The 20,720-nt window shown below is 41.2% G+C and overlaps 1 protein-coding gene across 5 annotated transcripts in view; it reads left to right on the top strand.

Moving 5' to 3' along the window:
- GNE (glucosamine (UDP-N-acetyl)-2-epimerase/N-acetylmannosamine kinase) overlaps positions 1–15,031 on the top strand; it is a 43,367-nt gene extending 28,336 nt beyond the window's left edge. For 3 of the 5 annotated variants that reach the window (XM_072841929.1, XM_072841931.1, XM_072841934.1), the window contains exons 6-12: positions 2,784–2,871; positions 3,799–4,009; positions 6,589–6,718; positions 7,068–7,289; positions 9,097–9,279; positions 11,796–11,912; positions 12,654–15,031. In XM_072841929.1, coding sequence (XP_072698030.1) covers positions 2,784–2,871; positions 3,799–4,009; positions 6,589–6,718; positions 7,068–7,289; positions 9,097–9,279; positions 11,796–11,912; positions 12,654–12,889 — 1,187 coding nt within the window. In that variant the 3' untranslated portion in view covers positions 12,890–15,031. The remainder of the gene's footprint in view (positions 1–2,783; positions 2,872–3,798; positions 4,010–6,588; positions 6,719–7,067; positions 7,290–9,096; positions 9,280–11,795; positions 11,913–12,653) is intronic. The other 2 variants (XM_072841932.1, XM_072841933.1) reach the window with 1 other exon arrangement.
- The last annotated feature ends 5,689 nt before the right edge of the window (positions 15,032–20,720 follow it).

The raw sequence follows: 20,720 nt of genomic DNA, 5'->3' as shown, positions 1-20,720 counted from the left end.
GCATAGAAATTCTAAACAAGATGTCCCCTTAATAACTAAAGTGTAAGAAGGATTATTATTAATGAATTTGCTAACTGAGCTAGATCTTATTCTTAAAATTTAGTCCAAGTTCTAATAGTATCCATGCAAATATATTTCTGTAGCTAATGGAAAAGTGTATGTACTTTTGAACAAAAAACTGGACTAGAATCAAAGAAGTTAACTCCATCTTTGCTCTTTCTCTGTTCATAATTGCTACCCTATTTTCTGCTATCCTTAGATCTTCTTCCCTTTCATTCACAACATACTTGTTCCCTACTTCACCATTGAAAATACCATTGAATGGAAATTCTCTCAACTTCATTCATTAAGAAAGTATTTAATAAGCACCTACTATGTGTAGACACTGCAATTTTGGCAGTATACTAGACTAACCAGGGCTGAGGTCTCATGTAACTTTATTCTAGTGGGAGGGGAGATAGATGATAAACTAAAAAAAAAAAAAAAAAAAAAAAAAAGTATCAGACTTTCTGTGTGCTGTGCAGGCTGTAACTCAAGATAATATGATGGGATACATTAGAGGGCATAAGGGAAAGCCTTCTTGAGGAGATGACACTTCAGCTGAGACCTGAATAACAATCTATGTGAGGATCGAGGAGAAGCAGAAGGAACAGCCAGTGTGAAGACCCCAAGGTGGGAACAAGCCTGATGTATTTGAGAAACAGAAGGGCTAATGTAGCTATAGGTGATGGGCAAGAGAAAGAGTGATACAAGATGATGTTAGAGAAGGAGGCAGACATTTGTAAGCCAGGGTAAATAATCTGGGGTTTATTTTTAAGAATCGTGGGAAGCCATTTATGGGAAGAGGACACGATGTGACTTGCATTTTGGAAAGATCACTCTGCTGCTCTATGGAAAGTAGAATGTGGTGGGACAGGAGTGGAATCAGGGAGACCAAGAGATTATTTCAGTTGATATGAGAGATGATAGTGGTTTAGAGTACCTGGAATAACAGGGATGGACAAAAGTTAGATTTGGGGTTTATTAGAGTACTTGCTGCTGCTTGGATGTGAGCAGTGAAAGGAAAAAAATTTTAGATTTTTGGATTGAGCAGTAGGGGTACTCTTTTCTGACACAGAGGATACTGCAGGAGGAACACATTTGGGAAGGGTGGAATTAAGAGTTCTCTAATGGCCATGTTAAATCTGAGATGCCTGTTAGATACCAAAGTGGACATGGCAGGCAAGCAGCTAGATAGTTCTAGGGAGAGTCAGAGTTGGAGATAGAAATTTGAGAGTGATTGGCATATGGATAGTGTTTAGTTTAAGATATTATTAGTTCGTGTACTGTAACAGAGAGACCTAAAATAATAGTGCCTAAGCAAGCTAGATTTTCTTTGTTTCTCATTGGTTTAGCTCTCTGGTCATCAGAAAATTAGTGTCTGTCTTCTTGATGGATGATCCAATTCTTGCTGTCAAGTCCACATTTTAGTCATTGGGCAGGAAGAGAGGGGAAAGTGTCCTTCCTTTTAAAAGAATAAGCTGGAAATTGCTAGTATTTCTTCACATATCCTGTCAGAACATAGTCACAGGATCATATATAACTGTAGGGGAAGCTGAAGAATATAGTCTTTAGCTGGATTATCAGATACTCAGCTAAAAATTCTGATACTAGTACAGAGAAAGGATAATGGTGTACTCTGCCAGAGATGTCCTTTAAAACGAAGGGACTACATGAGATTGCCCAGAGATGACATAAATAGAGAAGAGAATGGAGCCCAGGACCAACCCTGGAGACGGAGCCCTTCCTCATTTAGAGTTCTGGTGAGGAGGAAGGGGCCAGAAGGAAGACTGGAAAGGACTGCCAGTGGAGTCAGAGGAAACCCAGGAGGGTGATAGCATTAAAGCCGAGGGGAAAAAAAGTGATTCAAGGAGATGGTATGGAACATTGCTCGGAGTTCAGGGATGATGTGAACAGAGAATTGAATGCTGGGCTTGCAGCAGGTTTTTGTTGTTAAAGGCAGTCTTGTATATTCCATCACCATACTTATATAAACACATGCCCATTCATCCTTTTCTTCTTGTCTATTTATTTTGGAGGGCATGGCCTCTCTCTGTCCTGCCCGCTGCTCTGCCTTCTCGATCGTGTTCTCAATCCCCACCATTCCTGCCTTCTCTGGGGCCTGAGGGGCATCCTTTCTCTGCCATGATCTTCAGCCTCCTCATCATTGAAACATGCCTTGGCCTCTCACATTCTAGAAACAATGACCCCACACCTCTCTAGCTACCATTCTTCTGCTCGTCTCTTCTTAGCCAGGTCTATTGAAACATATGGCTATTTTCACTGTATTTACTCCATATTGGTCAGAAAGTATATGGAGACAAAGTGAATAGCTGACTGGCTGATAGACTGACCAACCTCACCTGGGCAGCTGATAAACAGCTGGCAGAGTAGATGGAAGTCAGGGTGGATAAAAGAGTGAACACACTAGATGACTAGATGAAGTGGGAGGGGTAAATGGGTGCTAGATTCATGCATGTCATTTATTTTGCTAAATCAACAAGAACTTGATATATTGTCTTTGGGAATAAAGGACCCTAGTGTTCTTAAGTATTTGATACATGGAAATCTTGCTGAGAGGTTTAAAAGCTATAAAGGAGAAAAGTTGTTCTTTAAGAAGACTCATTTGAAGTCTTCTGAGTTTCAGGCCTAATTATGAACACAGCACAACACATTGCTAATTTCTTTATTCTTTGGACATTTCCACTTCCAAATCATTGTAATGTGTCACTGGGTTCACCTAGGGGAGAATGTCCTTCATGTCCGGGATGCTGATACCCAAGACAAAATACTGCAAGCACTGCACCTTCAGTTTGGTAAACAATACCCTTGGTGAGTATATACCCTTCAAATCTATTGATTTAAAAGGGAGCTGCCTTGGGTACCATTTTAAAGCTGTGATCTTTATTTATTTTAAAAGATTTTATATATTCATGAGACACACAGAGAGGGGGAGAGAGAGAGAGAGAGAGAGACACAGACACAGGCAGAGGGAGAAGCAGGCTCCATGCAGGGAGCCTGATGTAGGACTCGATCCTGGGACTCCCGGATCATGCCCTGAGCCGAAGGCAGACGCTTAACTGCTAAGCCACCCAGTCCTCAGTCATTTTAACAGAGCTTTCATTCTACATCCCTACGGGCCCCCTAGCTGCCAATGAGACAGGGCTTGCTAATATAACCCCTCTTATTCTACCAAGGGTTCAAATGGAGGATAAGTTATGTGTCTCAGTTAATTAATATAGCGCTTCTACCAGGAAATACTTCTTTAGCCTACTCTTTTTGTAAATAGTAGAAAATAAATTATTTTCTTTAAAAACAGTCTAGTGCAGCATTGTAATTTAGACTGCTTTCCTTTCTATTTCAATTAATGAGATTTTCCTATATGTGAATGTTTGAATTCTGAAAATATTTTTCCTGATAAATGTAAAGACTAAAAAAGCAATAAGTAAATAAATTTGTCCCAAATTATGTTCTGAAATTGGCTTAACAAAGATAATTTTTCCTTCATGATAGACATATTTGTTAACGGTATCTCAGGCTGGAAATAGTTGTATTTCAATCAGCAGTGGAATCAGACATTCCATTGGTAATGTGCATGTACTTAGTTACTATGTTGCTGGAGATATCAGATGTTGTTATTTGAAAATGAAGCACAACTTTATTACCTGAAGTCTCAGTTTCTATTAGTACCATGTTCTCTGTATCATTTAACATGTATGAGAGAAGCATTTAATTTAATTGACTTTTTTGTTACTGCAGTTCAAAGATATATGGGGATGGAAATGCTGTTCCGAGGATTTTGAAGTTTCTCAAATCTATTGATCTTCAAGAGCCACTACAAAAGAAATTCTGCTTTCCTCCTGTGAAGGAGAATATCTCTCAAGATATTGACCATATTCTTGAAACTCTAAGCGCCCTGGCTGTTGATCTCGGTGGGACAAACCTCCGAGTTGCAATAGTCAGCATGAAGGTAATTTAGTTCCTAAGTCATAACTTCATATCCCATATAAATAATTGATTTTTTTTTAAGTGTGATTGGAAGGTAGGACTAGGAATATACCTACAAATGAGATTGTAATCATTTGCTCACAGTATTGACTTTTGGATCCATTACAATGTTTGTCTATTTTACTAAGCATTAACACTTAAAAGAAAAATTCTCCAGGAATCCTAGTTAGTAGACTTGAATTGACAGTGGAAGACCCCTTAGGTAACCAGAGAGGGCTCTTGCCATTCAGGAGACCTGGAATTCTATACTTTGTAACAGCGCAGATCATGCTGATTACTGTCGCTACCCCCGGGGGAGGGTATCCACAAATGGTGAAGGGAATTGCACCTTCTCTAGAACTCGGTTTTAGTTGAGTGCAGCATTCCTTCAGTTCCTTAACCAGAAGATCAGCACAGTGTTGATGGAAACTGAGAGAGCCTTCATAAAAACATAAATTGTTTGTGTAAAATGATCCCTGATGACTTAAGAATAAACCTAGCAGAAAAACCATTGCTCGAAATATTGTAGATATATAAAATTTTAGGAGTCCATGAGAAGTGGCAAGGATTTCAAAAATAAAGTTGTTTAGGTCAAATAAAGCAAAACAAAACAATTTTCTCAAGAAAAGCTAATGGTTTCCTTTGTAAATACTCTTTAAAAAGCATTGATAGAAGATTTTCTTAACCAAGAGATGATCTATCAGTAGCCAGAACCCTTTGTAGTGGTCAAATTCTAGAAACACTACTATTCAAATCAGGAAGAAAGAGGTTTTCTGCAACATTATTGCACATAATTCTGGAAGTTATGAAGGGCGTAAAAGCAAGGAACAAACAGCACAAGTGGAGATTGTACACAGAGTAAAACAAAACATATTATAGCCAGTATGAATAAACAAGCTTGCAGAATTAGTAAGAAATCTGAGTAAAATAGCTAGATGTTATGATAAATATATACCAATAACTTTCTACTTACATGAAATTTTAGGCAAAGATTTTTGAGTTTTCCTATAAGCGAGCATTTGTCAACCTGACTGCACATTAGCATTACCTAAAGCTTTAAAAAAATATATAGATACCTGGGTCCCACCCTAGACTAATTTGAATCTCTGGGCAGGGCGTCCAAGGCATCAATATTTGTTCAAAGCCCAGGTGATTCTGCTGCATGGGGACATTGAGAGGTGTAACTTTAGGTTTGTTTGCTTGCTTGTTTATTTATTTCTCTTAAGTAGGCGCCACATCCAGTGTGGAGCCCACCTTAGGACTCAAACTCACGACTATGAGAAGTAAGACCTGAGCCAAGATCAGGAGTCAGACACTTACCTGAGCCACCCAGGCGCCCCTAACTTTGTTTTTAATGACAGTCATTAGACACAGCTAATTTACCCTTGTAAATGGGTAAAATCCATTAATAAAAGAATGGAAAAGGAGCATATTCAGAACAACCAGAAAAATTATAAGAATTCTCTAAACTAAAAAACTCTGTAAAGGCTTGAAAAATATCCTGAATGGGAGTGCTGAGTATTTTTTTAAATGTCAGCACTTTCCAAATTGAATTATAAGTTTAACATAATTCTAGCCAACATTTTAATGGGATTTTTAAAAGTTTGACAATGATGGGACACCTGGGTGGCTCAGTGGTTGAGTGATTTGCCTTTAGCTCAGGGCGTGATCCTGTAGTCCCGGGATTGAGTCCCGCATCCCGCTCCCTGCATGGAGCTGCTTCTCCCTCTGCCTATGCCTCTGCCTCTCTCTCATGAATAAATAAGTAAAATCTTTATAAAGTAAATAAAATAAAAGTTTGATAATGCTTTTCTGAAGTTTACCCAAAATAATGCATAAATGAGAATAGCAAAGAAAAATTTTACAAAAAGAATACTTTAGGAGACTCTCCTTGACTGGTATTAAAACATATCACAGGGCAGACCCAGTGGCTCGGTGGTTTGGCGCTGCCTTCAGCCCACGGTATGATCCTGGAGTCCCGCGTCGGGCTCCCTGCATGGAGCCTGCTTCTCCCTCTGCCTGTGTCTCTGCCTCTCTCTCTCTCTCTCCCTCTGTCTCTCATGAATGAATGAATGAATGAATGAATGAATGAATAAATAAATAAAACATCACAAAGCGCAGTAATTTAAACATCATAGAACTGTGCTATTATTGGCTTCAGTTATGGGAGGTGATTGAAGCTTACCTCCTTAGGATATTTATTTAGTTAAAAAAAAAAAAAAAAAAGGATATTTATTTAGTTGCCTTAGTTTTTTAAGCAAGGAAATTTTGTCATCCCAAAAGAATAAACTATGACCTTTTAATGAAGATTGAGATTAGCTAACATTCACTTTATGCTTGACAGGGGCCCCTGTGGTTTGCTGTGGAGTTGCCACTGCTTCAGTTAGCCATATGCCGGAATGGCTTCCCAGGGATCCCCTGAGCAGTCATTTAAATCTACAGTACTCTCTGTCCTATATAGCAAAGTCTGATTTATTGTGAAGAGGGTCAGAAGATTCATGGGATGCTCCTTGGGTAATAAGATCAATGAGACAGGGCTTGTTTTCTTTCTTTCTGTTTTAGGGTGAAATTGTTAAGAAGTATACTCAGTTCAATCCTAAAACCTATGAAGAGAGGATTAATTTAATCCTACAGATGTGTGTAGAAGCTGCAGCAGAAGCTGTAAAACTCAACTGCAGAATTTTGGGAGTAGGTGAGATTGTGAATTGCATATTCAAGAAATGTTCTTTTTGATATACAGAATTGACTGAGTTCTGTTGCATGACTGACCATAAGGTCACTGCCCTTTGTATGTGGCTCCAGGTCCTATATGTGGGCCCCACGGATGAGGTCTTTCTGAAATACCAGTAATCATTACGGGTACATTGGTGGGGAGCTACAGGTTTAGCTCAGAATTGCCTGACATTTCCTTGCAATCTTTGGTAATATTTGTCCTAGGAGATCTTGGGTGAGTTAATTTGTGTTTGAAACCCAGGGAGTTGGCAGACTTTTCGAAGATTGTGTGTGAGAATTATTTCCCTTGTGTGTGTGGTGGAGCTCAGGTATTTCTACGGGTGGCCGTGTAAATCCCCGGGAAGGAGTCGTGCTGCATTCAACCAAACTGATTCAAGAATGGAACTCCGTGGACCTCCGGACCCCGCTGTCTGACACCTTGCATCTCCCCGTGTGGGTGGACAATGATGGCAATTGTGCTGCCCTGGCGGAAAGGAAATTTGGCCAAGGAAAGGGCCTGGAAAACTTTGTGACACTTATCACAGGCACAGGTGAGGGGAGGATGAGGAGGTTGCTTCAGGAGCTAGACCGTGTGTTGGGGCGCACCTCAGCGTCAGCCAGGCAGCGTGTAAGTCCACTCTAGTGTTAACCTCCTGCTTGAGTAGAGCCAGAAGGGGAGCCCCATGGGAGGGCAGAAGGCCCTTTCAGGCTTTGCCCAGCATGTGCCCTGCCCTGGGCATGCATGTGGACCTCACATTCTCAGGAACTTGTCTGATCCGTTCAGAGCCCTTACTCCCCAAAGCTGCTCGTTCCTAGCTTCTCCACCCAGTCTTTTTGGTTAGTATCATATTTGCCTTAACTCTCAGCTCTTATGCTAGGCATTGGAGACTAATGAATATATTTTTCCTTTAAATGTCTGTGACAAACACCCCCAGGGGTAGCCCCCTCAAGTTCTGAGGTAGATGACATAAGAAGCCCTTTGAGCTGGTCCTCTAGGAGCTGCCAAGTTGGTCAGAACAAACAACCACAGTGTTTTGAAAATAGTCTTGCTCCCTCCATACTGCCATCTTTGCTGAGAATGTGGGCTGGTTTGAGGCCACCAAGATTGGGAGCGGGCGGTGGGACCAGAAAATACCAGAAAGTTCGCTTATTAAAATTCAGCGTTTCTTTTTTTTTTTTCTCCCTTGATTAAGCTTTCTTGATTGCTAACTAACAAACCTGTTAGTTTCCAAAATTGCAAAAAAAAAATTGGTTCTGACAGTTTTTGCCAGTTTATTCATTGCTTTAGTGGAGGGATGGAATTTTGGAATTGCCTGCTCTGCCATTTTTGCTGATGTCCTAGTTTAGTTTTGGAATGAGGAAATAGGCTCTGCTGGTAGGTGGTTGAGCCACCATTTGATCCCAGATATAGCTAATCTCAAAACTTGTGTGCCCTTAAACTCTACATTACACCACCACCTCTAGGAGCTCAGGTCCTTCTCTTAGTCTCAGACACAGTTTTAGCAAGCTTGGATATCATTTCCTAGATTTCCTGTCTGAGATAGTTTGCAAATTAAGAGGGGTGGAGTTGAAGAGTAGGTGCCACAGGAAGTAACTGATGGCAGGATAAGTCTGAAAAGTAGAGCCTTCTCAGGCTTTTCTCCTTAACAACTCCTAAACTCTGCAAAACAAGAGAGTCACTGATACTCATAATCACTGAGTCACAGATTTTTAGACATGGTGGCATTAAGAAGAGGCAAAATCATAGTTTATATTCTCTGTTTAAGAAAGAAGATGATGTATGATGTATTTTGGAAAGATGGTATTTTCTTGGGTTTCCCCTATAGCAGAGCCCAAGATGAGGACTTAGGGGTGGGTATTTTATGTTGGAGGTGATCCTGAGAAGTAGGAGTGTAAGAGTGAGAAGAGTAGAACAGAGTAGGTGGAAAGCCATTATCCAAGTTGCCTTGAGGACAGTGGGAGCTAAAATCTACCAGAACCTTCCAAGAAGTCTACAGAATACCATTCAGAGTTGTTGACTGGATGACTAGGCTCTTACATTAGTATTGGAGATGGCCTCAGTGAGGAGACAGGCAGTGTGAGTTTGAGGTGAGCCTGAGCCTGTGTGGATCTGTTCCCCACAGCGAGCCAGGTAGATGCAACACAGGGTTGCAACATTAGAGTTAGGGATCTGCTTAAAATATTTCCCTCAAAAATACTTCCAGGTAAAGTGTTGGCCAAGTTTCAGTTATTCAGGAAAAGAGGCAGCATAAAGAACCTTACATTCTAAAGCTTTGCTAAACAGACGAGGCATTGCTATATCACAGCTTCCTGTTTGAGGTGAAGAGCCACCTCAGTGATTATTATCTTTTGCTGTAGGAATTGGCGGGGGGATCATCCATCAACACGAGTTGATCCATGGAAGCTCCTTCTGTGCTGCAGAACTTGGCCACCTTGTTGTGTCTCTGGATGGGCCTGACTGTTCCTGTGGAAGTCATGGGTGTATTGAAGCATATGCCTCTGGAATGGCCTTGCAGAGAGAAGCAAAAAAGCTACATGATGGTTGGTTTTTTTTCTCCTGAGGAATTAAATAGCTAAGTGGTAGACAAGTATTTCAAAGTAGAGATTTCAAAAACAGCTCGATACTGAAGGCTTAGAACTTTTATCCTTCTCACTTCCCAGAGGAAAGGTGGTGCTTCCTCATACCAAAGCTCTGAAATTCCCCTTAGTCCTGACCCATATTAACACTTTCCCCTCCAGTGGTGGGGATGGACAAGGGTCTTGAGCTCCAGGATAACAGAGACAATTTGATTTTTGTTCCTTCAGCCCCTAGCCAAAGAAGTAAATGGATTAACATATTACAGTTGTGAACTCTGAAAAGTCTATTTGAATTAAAGTTATTTCTGGACATGTTATAAAAGTCAGGATGGGTTCTATCTAGTCTAATACAAGAGGGAGTCATTTACTATTATTATAATATACTGTCAAATGCACCGAGAATGATGGCCAAGGAATATAGATGCATATAAGGAGGACACCAGTGTTCCCTCCCTGCCCTCTTCATACAGGGAAGGGAGCGTTAGGGTGCTGTCCGGGGGTTGTGAGAGGGTAAACAGAATTAGCAGGACAAGTTGGGATGAGCCAGGGACGCTTTCGAGCTTGGTAAGCAGTGTGGGTGCATAAAAGGCAAGGTGGATAGAGCATAGCAATAAGTAGGCCAAGACCAGCAGCTAATGGAGAAGCCATTGAGAACTTCTAGGGGAAACACATGATCAGATCAGAATTTTAGACTCTTTACTAAAATGTAACTTTTTGTTTTCTGGGAGAAAAATAGTTGTTGAATAGAGTAGCTTTAGATGGTACAGTTCTAGAGTGATGTCCAGTTTTCTAGGTGGACAGGCTGGGAATATAAAAGGAGGAGCAGGTTGTGGCAGAAGGGGATGGCTCGGTGCCTGTGGGACTTTGGGTGGAGATGTGTAGAGGGTAGCTGGCTGTGGGGGTCTGGCGCTCAGGAGAGATGAATGGGTTGGAGGTGGGGATTTGGGAATCATCAGCCCTGAGGTGTGGCAGTTAAACCTCTGAGTGAGACTTGGAGTGAGGCAGGTGTCCGGGTAGAATCCGGCAAAGCAGCATTTAATGGGCAGAAAGGAAAACTGGGAAAGGGTAAACTCACAGCAGCCAGAGGGAGAGTGTTTCAAGGAGAGAGTAGTTGGGAATGTCAAGGGCTGTTAATAAGTAAATCAGAAAAGTTCATTGGCTTTGGCCATGGGGACATCATTTGAAACCCTGCAAACTTTGTTCTTCAATTTCATTGTTATCATTAGCCTCCCTTAGGAGCCTGTTTGGACATTTTTTTTTTTTCCCTAATCCTCCCCCTGCCGCAACATGTACCACAGATCTACTGTTTATCTGTTTGTGTTTATGTAACTATATGTATAAAAAAGAGTAGGCTTTTTAATTTTTTTTTCCTGAAGAACCAGTTTTTGTCCTCCTGGGGGAAAAAAACTTATCTTAAGAGAGAGCACATTCAAATAGGGGGAGCAGAAGCCTGACCACAGAGTAAGAGGGAAGAAGTGCCTTGAGAGTGTGGAGGTTGTGGAGTCCCCGGAAAGTCCCTGAGCAGGGGGAGGAAATGAGCTGCAGCGCCTGGGTTGTCTGAGAGAGGGAGAGGAGGAGGGAAGGTGTGCAAATACAGGCATGTGTTTAGATGGGGGCAGAAAAGTCAGGGAACCCCTGCCCTGTGGCACCCTTTATCAGAGAGGTGGGCAGTTCGGAGCTCTCCTGGTGGTGGGAGCAGAGTAAAAGGTCTGAGGTTGGAAGCTGAGGAGAGCCCTGAGGAGGAAGGGGAGAGAGCTGGCCGGGCTAGGTAGCAACCTGCACAGTTGGGATTTTCTCTCGTCAGAGCCCAAGTGTGATAGCAGATGAGGAGGAGGTCTGACCTGGGCTGATGAGGGGTGGTGAGGGGCAGAAAAGACCAGGACTACAGATAATAGACTTCAATGAGCGCTGACTCTGGCCAGCATTTAACTAAGTTCTTTACGTCCATTATCTCATTTAGTTCCTTAAACAATCCTGCCAGAGTATGTTTTGTAGAGAAGAGAGTATAGAGGTGATGTGACACAGATGGGGTTGTGCAGCTGGTAGTGACCGAGTTGGCAACTGAACCCCTGGCCATGTCGGTTCTTTAGGCGCTGCCGTAGAATATGGGGCCTTCGCAAGTGATGTGACATGCATCTTGGTTGGATAAAGAAAGGAGATAAACACCTAGAAGTTTCTGTTTCATGTGGAAGTGAGAAGTAAGGAGGCTAGAGGGCTGGATAGGAGGCTCAGATCGGAGTTGAGGATTTTCCAGTTGGGGAAGTTCTGGGTGATGTGTAACCTAGGCAGCAAAAAGGCAGCAGTGGCCTCTGGAGTCCTGTATGTGGACATTTGTGAATGATAAGCTTTGCAAATGTGAAAAGAAAACACTGTCTTCCCACTTGGGGGCCTGCTGCTTGCGGGCAGACTTCGAAGCTTGGCCCCCTGTGGGGCTGCCACAACTGGCTAATGACCACTGCTTCTCACCTCTGCTCAAACAGAAGACCTGCTCTTGGTGGAAGGGATGTCCGTGCCAAAAGACGAGGCCGTGAGTGCAGTCCATCTCATCCAAGCTGCGAAACTTGGCAACGTGAAGGCCCAGAGCATCTTGAGAACAGGTGAGCATGTGACTCCAGGCAGCTGTGCCACAGGGTAGCCCTCAGACTGCCCAGGGATCCCACACATACCCAGCTGCCCTGGGGATCAGCACTCCAGAATGTGTTCAGGGGTGTTTTTCCTGCTTTCTGAGAGAGAAAAAGGGAATGGCATTCAAGGTATTTGGCAGCATTGCCTTTATTAACAGATTTTGTTTTGTTTTATAACTACAAATAAACTACTTATTCATTTTATAGGAAATCTAAAGAAATATAGGAGATTAAAAAAAAGTATCACTTCACGTTTACCATACACAGATGAACTATTAACATTTCCTTCCAGTCTTCCAATTTTTTTTATATATAGTTGAGAACCTATGGCATAGTATATAGCATACCTAGCTTTTTAAATTTCAAACTATAACATCATTTTCTCATAGTAAGAACAAATCATGAATAGCTTTACAAGTACTGCCTTCTGTTCTGGGCTACTGACTCCACCATCCTCTCTGATGTGGTGGTGGTGGTGGTGTTTTAAAGATTTTATTTATTTGAGAGAGAGTACAGGCAGGGAGGGGAGGGAGAGAGAGTACAAGTAGGGAGGGAGGGAGGGAGGGAGAGAGAGAGAAGTACATTCCCCCCTGAGCCAGGAGCCCAAAGCTGAGTCAAAGGCAGACTCTTAAACCACTGAGCCACCCAGGCACTCCCTCTGGCGTTTTTGATTTGGCTCTCCCGAGACTTACTTTCATTTTTGTTTTCTTGTAGCTGGAACAGCTCTGGGTCTTGGGGTTGTGAACATCCTCCACACTATAAATCCTTCCCTTGTGATCCTGTCTGGCGTCCTAGCCAGTCACTACATCCACATCGTCAAGGACGTCATCCGCCAGCAAGCCTTGTCTTCGGTTCAGGATGTGGATGTGGTGGTTTCAGATTTGGTGGATCCTGCCCTGCTGGGTGCCGCCAGCATGGTTCTGGACTACACAACTCGCAGGATCTGCTAGGCCTCCCAGGTGTGGACGTGGACCGAGACTCAGAGCTGCTTTGTGGAATCAGGCTTTTAGACGAGCATTTCTTAAAAATCAGATTTGGTATTTAAATTTGGTATTTGGCAGGTGACTTTGGCAGTTAATTTTTTGCTTTTCATCTCCTCTTCCAAAGTCACCTTTCCTAACCCCATTTTCGTGGCTGCTGCTCTTTCTGGGTTCATTTTAGCTCAAACCCTGTAAGTATCAGTCACAATCTTCTGTGCCAAAGGAGCTGTCATCGTAGACGAGGATGCCTTAGGGCTCTGCTTACGACCTAGACCTGCAGGCCTTGCCTGGAGGGAGGCTGCAGACTGGAGTGGAGATTATTAATCCTTCTTCCTCTGACCCGAAACTCAGATTGCAGAAGGGGATCCATCCAATCAGGAAGCAGAAGGAAATCTCACTGTGAAAGGCTTAAGTAAACTTTTTTTTTTAAAAAAACCAGTGTTACTGAGGTATTTTTAAAAGTGTACAATTTGATGAGCTTTGACCTCCATATATACCTGTGAAACCATCACTGCAATCAAGACATTGGACACATCTGTCACCCCCAAATGTTTGCTAAAAGATGTTATTTGTTATTACTCTTGCATAATCTTGAGCAACTTTAGGGACCTGGATGACAGTGGCCTTAGTGACCTTATCCTTATCTTCTTAAGGACAGCTGAGAAGCCACTAAGACTTACAGCCTCTGAAAGGAGATTAACCACCCCCAAAGGATCTTCATTACTGACAGATACCTTTCCATTCAGTAACTTTTCTTTCTTTCTTTTTTTAAAAAAATATGTATTTGAGAGAAATAGAGTGCACATGCGTGCACAAGTGGAGGTGTAGAGGCAGAAGGAGAGAAGCAGACTCCCCTATGACCAGAGAGCCTGATGCATGTGGGGCTCAGTCCCACAACCCTGAGATCATGGCCTGAACTCAAGGCAGATGCTTAACCAGGCGTCCCTTTGATAACTTTTCATACTAATGTTGAGGATGACCCTGGTTTATCTATTAATAGCTGTGTTTGTAGAGCCCATATCTGTGATGTGGACTGTGGCAAAATAAGATTCTGTGCTTTCACTGGTGTTAAGAAGGCCAAGGTTCTTGCTATCAATTTTAATGTCGGAGAACTACTAATACCCATCATTTATTAAGTGCCTACTGTATACCAGGCTCTGAACTAGGTGCTTCATATACATTATTCTAAATTCTTAAAACCTGGGAGGTGATGTCCTAATTTACATTTTATATGATCCTAAACTAAGTCTTGGTGTGTTTAAATGATGGTACCTAAAGCCAAGTGGCGACTGAGTCTTAGAAAAACAGGGTTTGATTCCAGGTCCCTCTGTGCTTTTCTGCTAAGCCACCCAGCCTCTCATATAAAAAACTTGCAAAATGTGAATATATCCTAATTTACTTTAGACTACCTGCAGCTTTAATAAGATGGACTCAATTTGTCTTTGATGCTGTCCCTCGATAAATTTAATCGAATATTCCTTTATGCTGTAGACATTTTGCCAATACAGTATTTGGTCTAATGACAGGTTTTTTATGGGTACTTTTAGATCTAAAACATATGCATGTTTCAGATTACTTTAGGAAAACAAGGTTTCCATTGTTTTGGTGTTAGCATACAAAATAAAGCGAAAGAATTAATATTGCATTTGAAATCCTTCCTTCCTGGTGGGTTAATGTGAAAAGATAGATTGGTTGATTCCTAGAATTTGACCAGCCCTGAAGTAATCTTCAGGTCCTGGTTATTGTTGAAAAATTCCACAGTGATTCCTAGGAAGGAAGCTAGCTAGTCTGCTTGGCTCTCAGTGTCTGGGGTGAGGTGGTATGCTCCGAAGGGGCATCCGTTGTTTCTTGGTGACATCTGTAACTGCTCTGTACACCAGAGTTGCATTGCTACCAAGTTTCATACCAAATATTTGGAAGGATGGTACTAAATCTAAAACCAAATCTTAGTTTTTATTAAATTCATGGAAAGGTTAATATATTCCAACATAATTATTTACTTATAGTGAAATAATCACACATTAATTTATTTTATTGTAAATATTTTTATGTTACTGTTCTGAGCCAAATTCTAAAGAAAAAATAAAATATATTTCTTTGTGGAAATCCTAACATTTTTGCATTTTGTTTTCTTATTTAACTCTCTAGCTAAAAGTGTCTTCCCGTAAGAGATTTATATTGTTGCACTGTTTTACTTTTTATTTTTTTATTTTTTAAATTTTTTTTAAATTTTATTTATTTATGATAGTCACATAGAGAGAGAGAGAGAGGCAGAGACATAGGCAGAGGGAGAAGCAGGCTCCATGCACCGGGTGCCTGACGTGGGATTCGATCCGGGGTCTCCAGGATCGCGCCCTGGGCCAAAGGCAGGCGCCAAACCGCTGCGCCACCCAGGGATCCCTGTTTTACTTTTTAAAGGTCATGTAACTTCTTAAGGCATCTAATAGGAATTTCTTAACCAAAAAAAAATTTTTTTTGTAATAGGAAGCATTGCTATATAGCATTTATATATATAGCAAAATGATCACCAGAGTAAGCCTAGTTAAGAACTATCATACAAACAGAACTTTTCTCTCCTGTGATGAGAATGTGTAAGATCTACTCTTGTAGCAGCTACAAGATATACAGTACAGGCATACCTCATTTTACCGCGCTTCACAGATACTGTGTTTTTTACAAATTGAAGGTTTGTGGTAACCCTGCCTGCATCACATAAGTCTATTGGCACCATTTTTCCAACAGCATTTGCTCACTTTGTGTCTCTGTCACACTGTAGTAATTCTTGTAGTATTTCAAACTTAATCATTGTATTTGTTGCAGTGATCGGTGATCTTCGATGTTACTATTGTGCTCTGGGGGCATGAACTGTACCCATAAAAAATGGTGAACTTAATTGGGAAATGCCTGTATTCTGTTCCATTGACAAGCCGTGTCTCCATCCTCTCCCTCTCTTCACCCCTCCCTATTCCCTCAGACACATAGTGAAATTCAGCCAATCAATAACCCTACAGTGGCCTCTATGTATTCAAGTGAAAGGAAGAGTTACACATCTCTCACTTTAAATCAGAAGATAAAGATGAGTGAGAAAGGCATGTCAAAAGCTGAGACAGGCTAAAGCTAGGCTTCTCGTGTCAAATAGCCAACCTGTGAATGGAAAGGAAAAGTTCTTCAAGGAAATTAAGTGTTACTCAAGTGAACACACAAAAGGTAAGAATTATTGCTGATATGGAGAAAGTTTTAGTGGTCTGGTCTGGATAGAAGATCAAAGCAGCCACAACACTCCCTTAAGCAAAAGCCTCATTCGGAGCAAGGCCCTAACTCTCTTCAATTCTATGAGGGCTGAGAGGTGAGGAAGCTACAGAAGAAAGTTGGAAGCTAGCAGGGGTTGCTTCATGAGGTTTAGGGAATGAAACTGTCTCCATGGAAGTGCTGATGTAGAGGCTGCACCAAGTTCTCAGAAGATCCAGCTAAGAGAATTCATGAAGGTGGCTGCACTAAACTACAGATTTTCAATGAAGACAAAACAGCCTTATATTGGAAGAAGATGCCTTCTAGGACTTTCATAGCTAGAGAGGAGAAGTCAATGTCTGGCTTCAAACTTCAGAGGACAGGCTGACTCTCTTGCTAAGGGCTAACGCAGCTGGTGACTTAAGTTGAAAGAGTGTTTGTTACCATTCTGAAAATCCTAGAGCCCTTAAGGATTATGCTCAATCTACTCTACCTGTGCTCTGTAAATGGAACAAAGCCCAGATGACAGCACATCTGTTGACAGCATGGTTTGCTGAATATTTTAAGCTCATTGTTGGGACCTGCTCAGAAAAAAAGATTCCTTTCAAAATATTACTGCTCATTGACAAGGCATCTGGTCACCCAAGAGCTCTGATGGAGATGTACAATGACATTAATGTTGTTTTCAAGCCTGCGAACAAAACATCCACCCTGCAGCCCATGGATGGAGGAGTCATTTCAACTTTCAAGCCTTATTAAGAAATATGTTTCGTCAGGCTATGGCTGCCATAGATGATTCTTCTGATGGATCTGGGCAAAGTTAATTGAAAACCTGGAAAGGATTCACCATTCCTGATGCCATTAAAATCTGTGAGGTGCCTGAGTGGTTCAGTTGGTTGAGTGTCCCAACTCTCAGCTCAGCTCTTAATCTCAGGGTCGTGAGTTAAAGCCCCATGTTGGGTTCTGTGCTGGGTATGGAGCCTACTAAAAAAAAAAAAAAAAAAAAAAAAAAAAAAAAAAAAGATTCATGGAAGAGGTCAAAATATCAATATGAGGGGCGCCCGGGGAAGCTCAGTCGGTTAAGCTTCTGCCTTCAGCTCAGGTCGTGATTCGGGAGTCCCAGGATTGAGCCCAGCACTGGGCTCCTTGTTCGGCTGGGAGCTGACTTCTGCCTCTCCCTGCTCATGCTCTCTCTCTCGCTGTCTCTCAAATAAAATACTAAAAAAAAAAACAAAAAAAAAAAAACATGAACAGCAGTTTGGAAGAAGCTGATTCCAACCCTCACAGGATGACTGAGGGGTTCAAGACTTTAGTGGAGGAAGTAAGTGCAGATGTGATGGAAATAGCAAGGGAACTAGAATTCGAAGTGGAGCCTGAAGATGTGTCTGAATTGCTATAACCTCGGGATAAAACTTTAATGGGTGAGGAGTTGCTCTTTATGGATGAGCAAAGAAAGTGGTTCTTGAGATGGTATCTACTGCTGGTGGAGATGCCGTGAAAGCTGCTGGAATGACAGAAGCAAATTTAGAAATTACATAAACTTGGTTGATAAAGCAGCAGCAAGGTTTGAGAGAACTGACTCCAGCTTCAAAGGAAGTTCTATTGTGGGTAAAATGCTGTCAAACAGCATCAAACGCTACAGAGCAATTGTTCATGAAAGGAAGAATCTACTGATGCGGCAAACTTTACTGTTGTCTTATTTTATGAACTTGCCCCAGCTGCCCCATCTGCCCCAGCCTTCAGCAACCACCACCCTCACCAGTCAGTGGTCATCAACTTCGAGGGTAGACTCTCCACCAGCAAAAAGGGAACTCACTGAAAGCTCATGATGGTTAGCATTTTTAGCAGTTAAGTATTTTTTAATTAAGGTATGTACATTTTTTAGACACAATACTATTACGTACTTCACATATTACAGTATAGCATAAACAATGCACTGAGAAACCAGAAAATTCATGACTCACTTTATTGCAATGGTCCCTCTTGCAGTGGTATGGGACTGAACCTACAGTACCTTCAAGGTAGGCCTATTATTAACTGTAATTGCCATGCTGTACCTTACTTCCCCATGGCTTATTTTAGAACTGGAACTTTGTTGCCTCTTGACTCCCTTTACCCATTTCACCTATACCCTCCCTACCCCTCACATCTGACAACCACCAGTTTGTTACTGGTTCTCTGTATCTATAAGCATGGCTGTTGCTTTTTGGTTTTCAGATTCCACACACAAGTGAGATCACACAGTATTGGTCTTTCACTGACTTTGCCCTCAAGGTCTATCCATGTCACAAATGGTAATATTTCATTCTGTTTGATGGCTAAATAATATTTCATTGTGTACTTGTGTATATACAGAAAAATACATACATACACATTTTCTTTATTCATTTATCCCCTGATGACACTTAGGTTGTTTCCATATGTTGGCTATTATAAACAATACTGCAGTGAACATGGGGGTGCATTTGTGTTTTCAAGTGAGTCTTTTCATTTTCTTTGGAAAAATACCCAGAAGTGGAATTGCTGGATCATATGGTAGTTCTGCTTTTATTGAATTTTTAAAGATCATTTATTTTAGAGAGTGAGAGTGCAAGTGTGAGTGGGGGGAGGGGCAGAGGAGAGAATCTCAAGCAGACTCCCCACTGAGCATGGAGCCCGACTTGGGGCTTGATCTCAAGACCCTGAGGTCCTGATCCCTGCTGAGATCAAGAGTCAGAGCTTAACTGACTGAGCCATCCAGGTGCCCCTGGTAGTTTTACTTTTAAATCTTTGAAGAACCTCCATACCATTTTCCACAGCGGCTGCATCAATTTGCTTTCCCACCAACACAGCACAAGGGTTCCCATTCCTCCACATTCTCACTGACACTTGTTTTTTATAATAGCCATTGTTAACAGGTAAAAGGTGATGTCTCACTATGGTTTTGATTTGCATTTCCCTGATTAGGGATATTAAGCATCTATTCATCTGCTGGCCATCTGTGGATCTTTAGAAAAATGTCTACTGAGATCCCTTGACCAATTTTTAATTGGATCTTTTTGGTTTGTTTTTGCTATTGAGTTATGGGAATTTTAAAATATATTTTGGACATTAACCCCTTATTAAATACGAGTTGCAAATACTTTCTCCCACTCATTAGGTTGCCTTTTTGTTGGTTTCCCTTTGCTATGCAGAAGCGTTCTGGTTTGATGTAGTCCTACTTGTTCATTTTTGCTCTTGGGGTCAGATTAAAAAAATCACCGAGATTGATGTCAAGGAGCTTACTGCCAATATTTCAGGTCTTACCTTCAAGTCTTTAATCCACATTGAGTTAGTTTTTGTGTGGTATAAGATAGTGATCTAATTTTCTCAATATCATTTACTGAAAAGACGGTCTTTCTTGTTTTTTTTTTTTTTTTAAGATTTTATTTATTTATCCATGAGAGAGACACAGAGAGAAAGGCAAACACATAGGCAGAGAGAGAAGGCTCCATGCAGGAAGCCCAATGTGGGACTCGATCCCGGTACCCCAGGATCACGCCCTGAGCCAAAACCAGACACTCAACTACTGAGCCACCCAGGCGTCCCAAGACGGTCTTTTCTTGATTATATATTCTTGCCTCCTTTGCCATAAATTAACTGACCATATATCCATAGGTTTATTTCTAGACTCTGTTCTGTTCCATTGATACAGGTCTGCTTTTATTATTTATTTTTTCAGGTCTGCGTTTATGCCAATACTATACCGTTTTGATTACTGTAGCTTTGTAATACAGTTTGAAATCAGGGAGCATGCATGATGCCTCCAGCTTTGTTCTTCCTCAAGATTGTGTTCGCTATTTTAGGGTTCCACACATTTTAGGATTTTTTTTTTTATTTTAAGATTTATTTATTTGGTGGGGGAGAGGGAGAGTCTTAAGCAGACTACATACTGAGCACGGAGCCTGATACAGGGCTTGGTCTCACAACCCTGAGATGAAACCAAAGGTTAGTCACTCAGGCACTTAGGATTGTTTTAAAATATGCCACTGAAATTTTGAGAGATTGCATTGAATCTGTAGGTTGCTTTGAATATTTTAATAATATTCTAATCCATAAATATGCAACATCTTTCCATTTGTTTTGTCTTCAATTTCCTTTGTTAATGTCTAAGGGTTTTTAGTGTACAGTTCTTTCACATCTTTGTTTAAATTTATTCCTGGGTATTTTGTTCTTTTTGATGCCATTATAAATGGGACTATTTTCCTAATTTCTCTTTCTGGTAGTTTGAGTATATAGAAATGCAAGAGATTGCTGTATATTGGTTTTGTGTCCTGTAACTTTACTGAATTTATTAGTTCCAAGTTTCTTGGTCTTTACGGTTTTCTCTATATAATGTCACATTATCTGCAAAGACTGACAGCCTTTTGTTTTTCTTGCCTAATTACTCTGGCTAGAACTTCCAATACTATGTTAAAATTTGAAATTTGATATTAAAAGCAAAGTGGCCCAAAGAAGTTTGAAACTAAATGCTGAACACTGAGTTGCTGTACTAACTCCTTTTTATGGAGCCCCATGTGGGTAATGGAAGAATCAGAAACAATTTCAAGTTATT

This window comes from Canis lupus, chromosome 10 (genome assembly GCF_048164855.1).
Source record: "Canis lupus baileyi chromosome 10, mCanLup2.hap1, whole genome shotgun sequence".
Lineage (NCBI taxonomy): Eukaryota > Metazoa > Chordata > Mammalia > Carnivora > Canidae > Canis > Canis lupus.
Note: the sequence above shows the minus strand (reverse complement) of the source record. Positions and strands in the feature narration are given on the sequence as shown.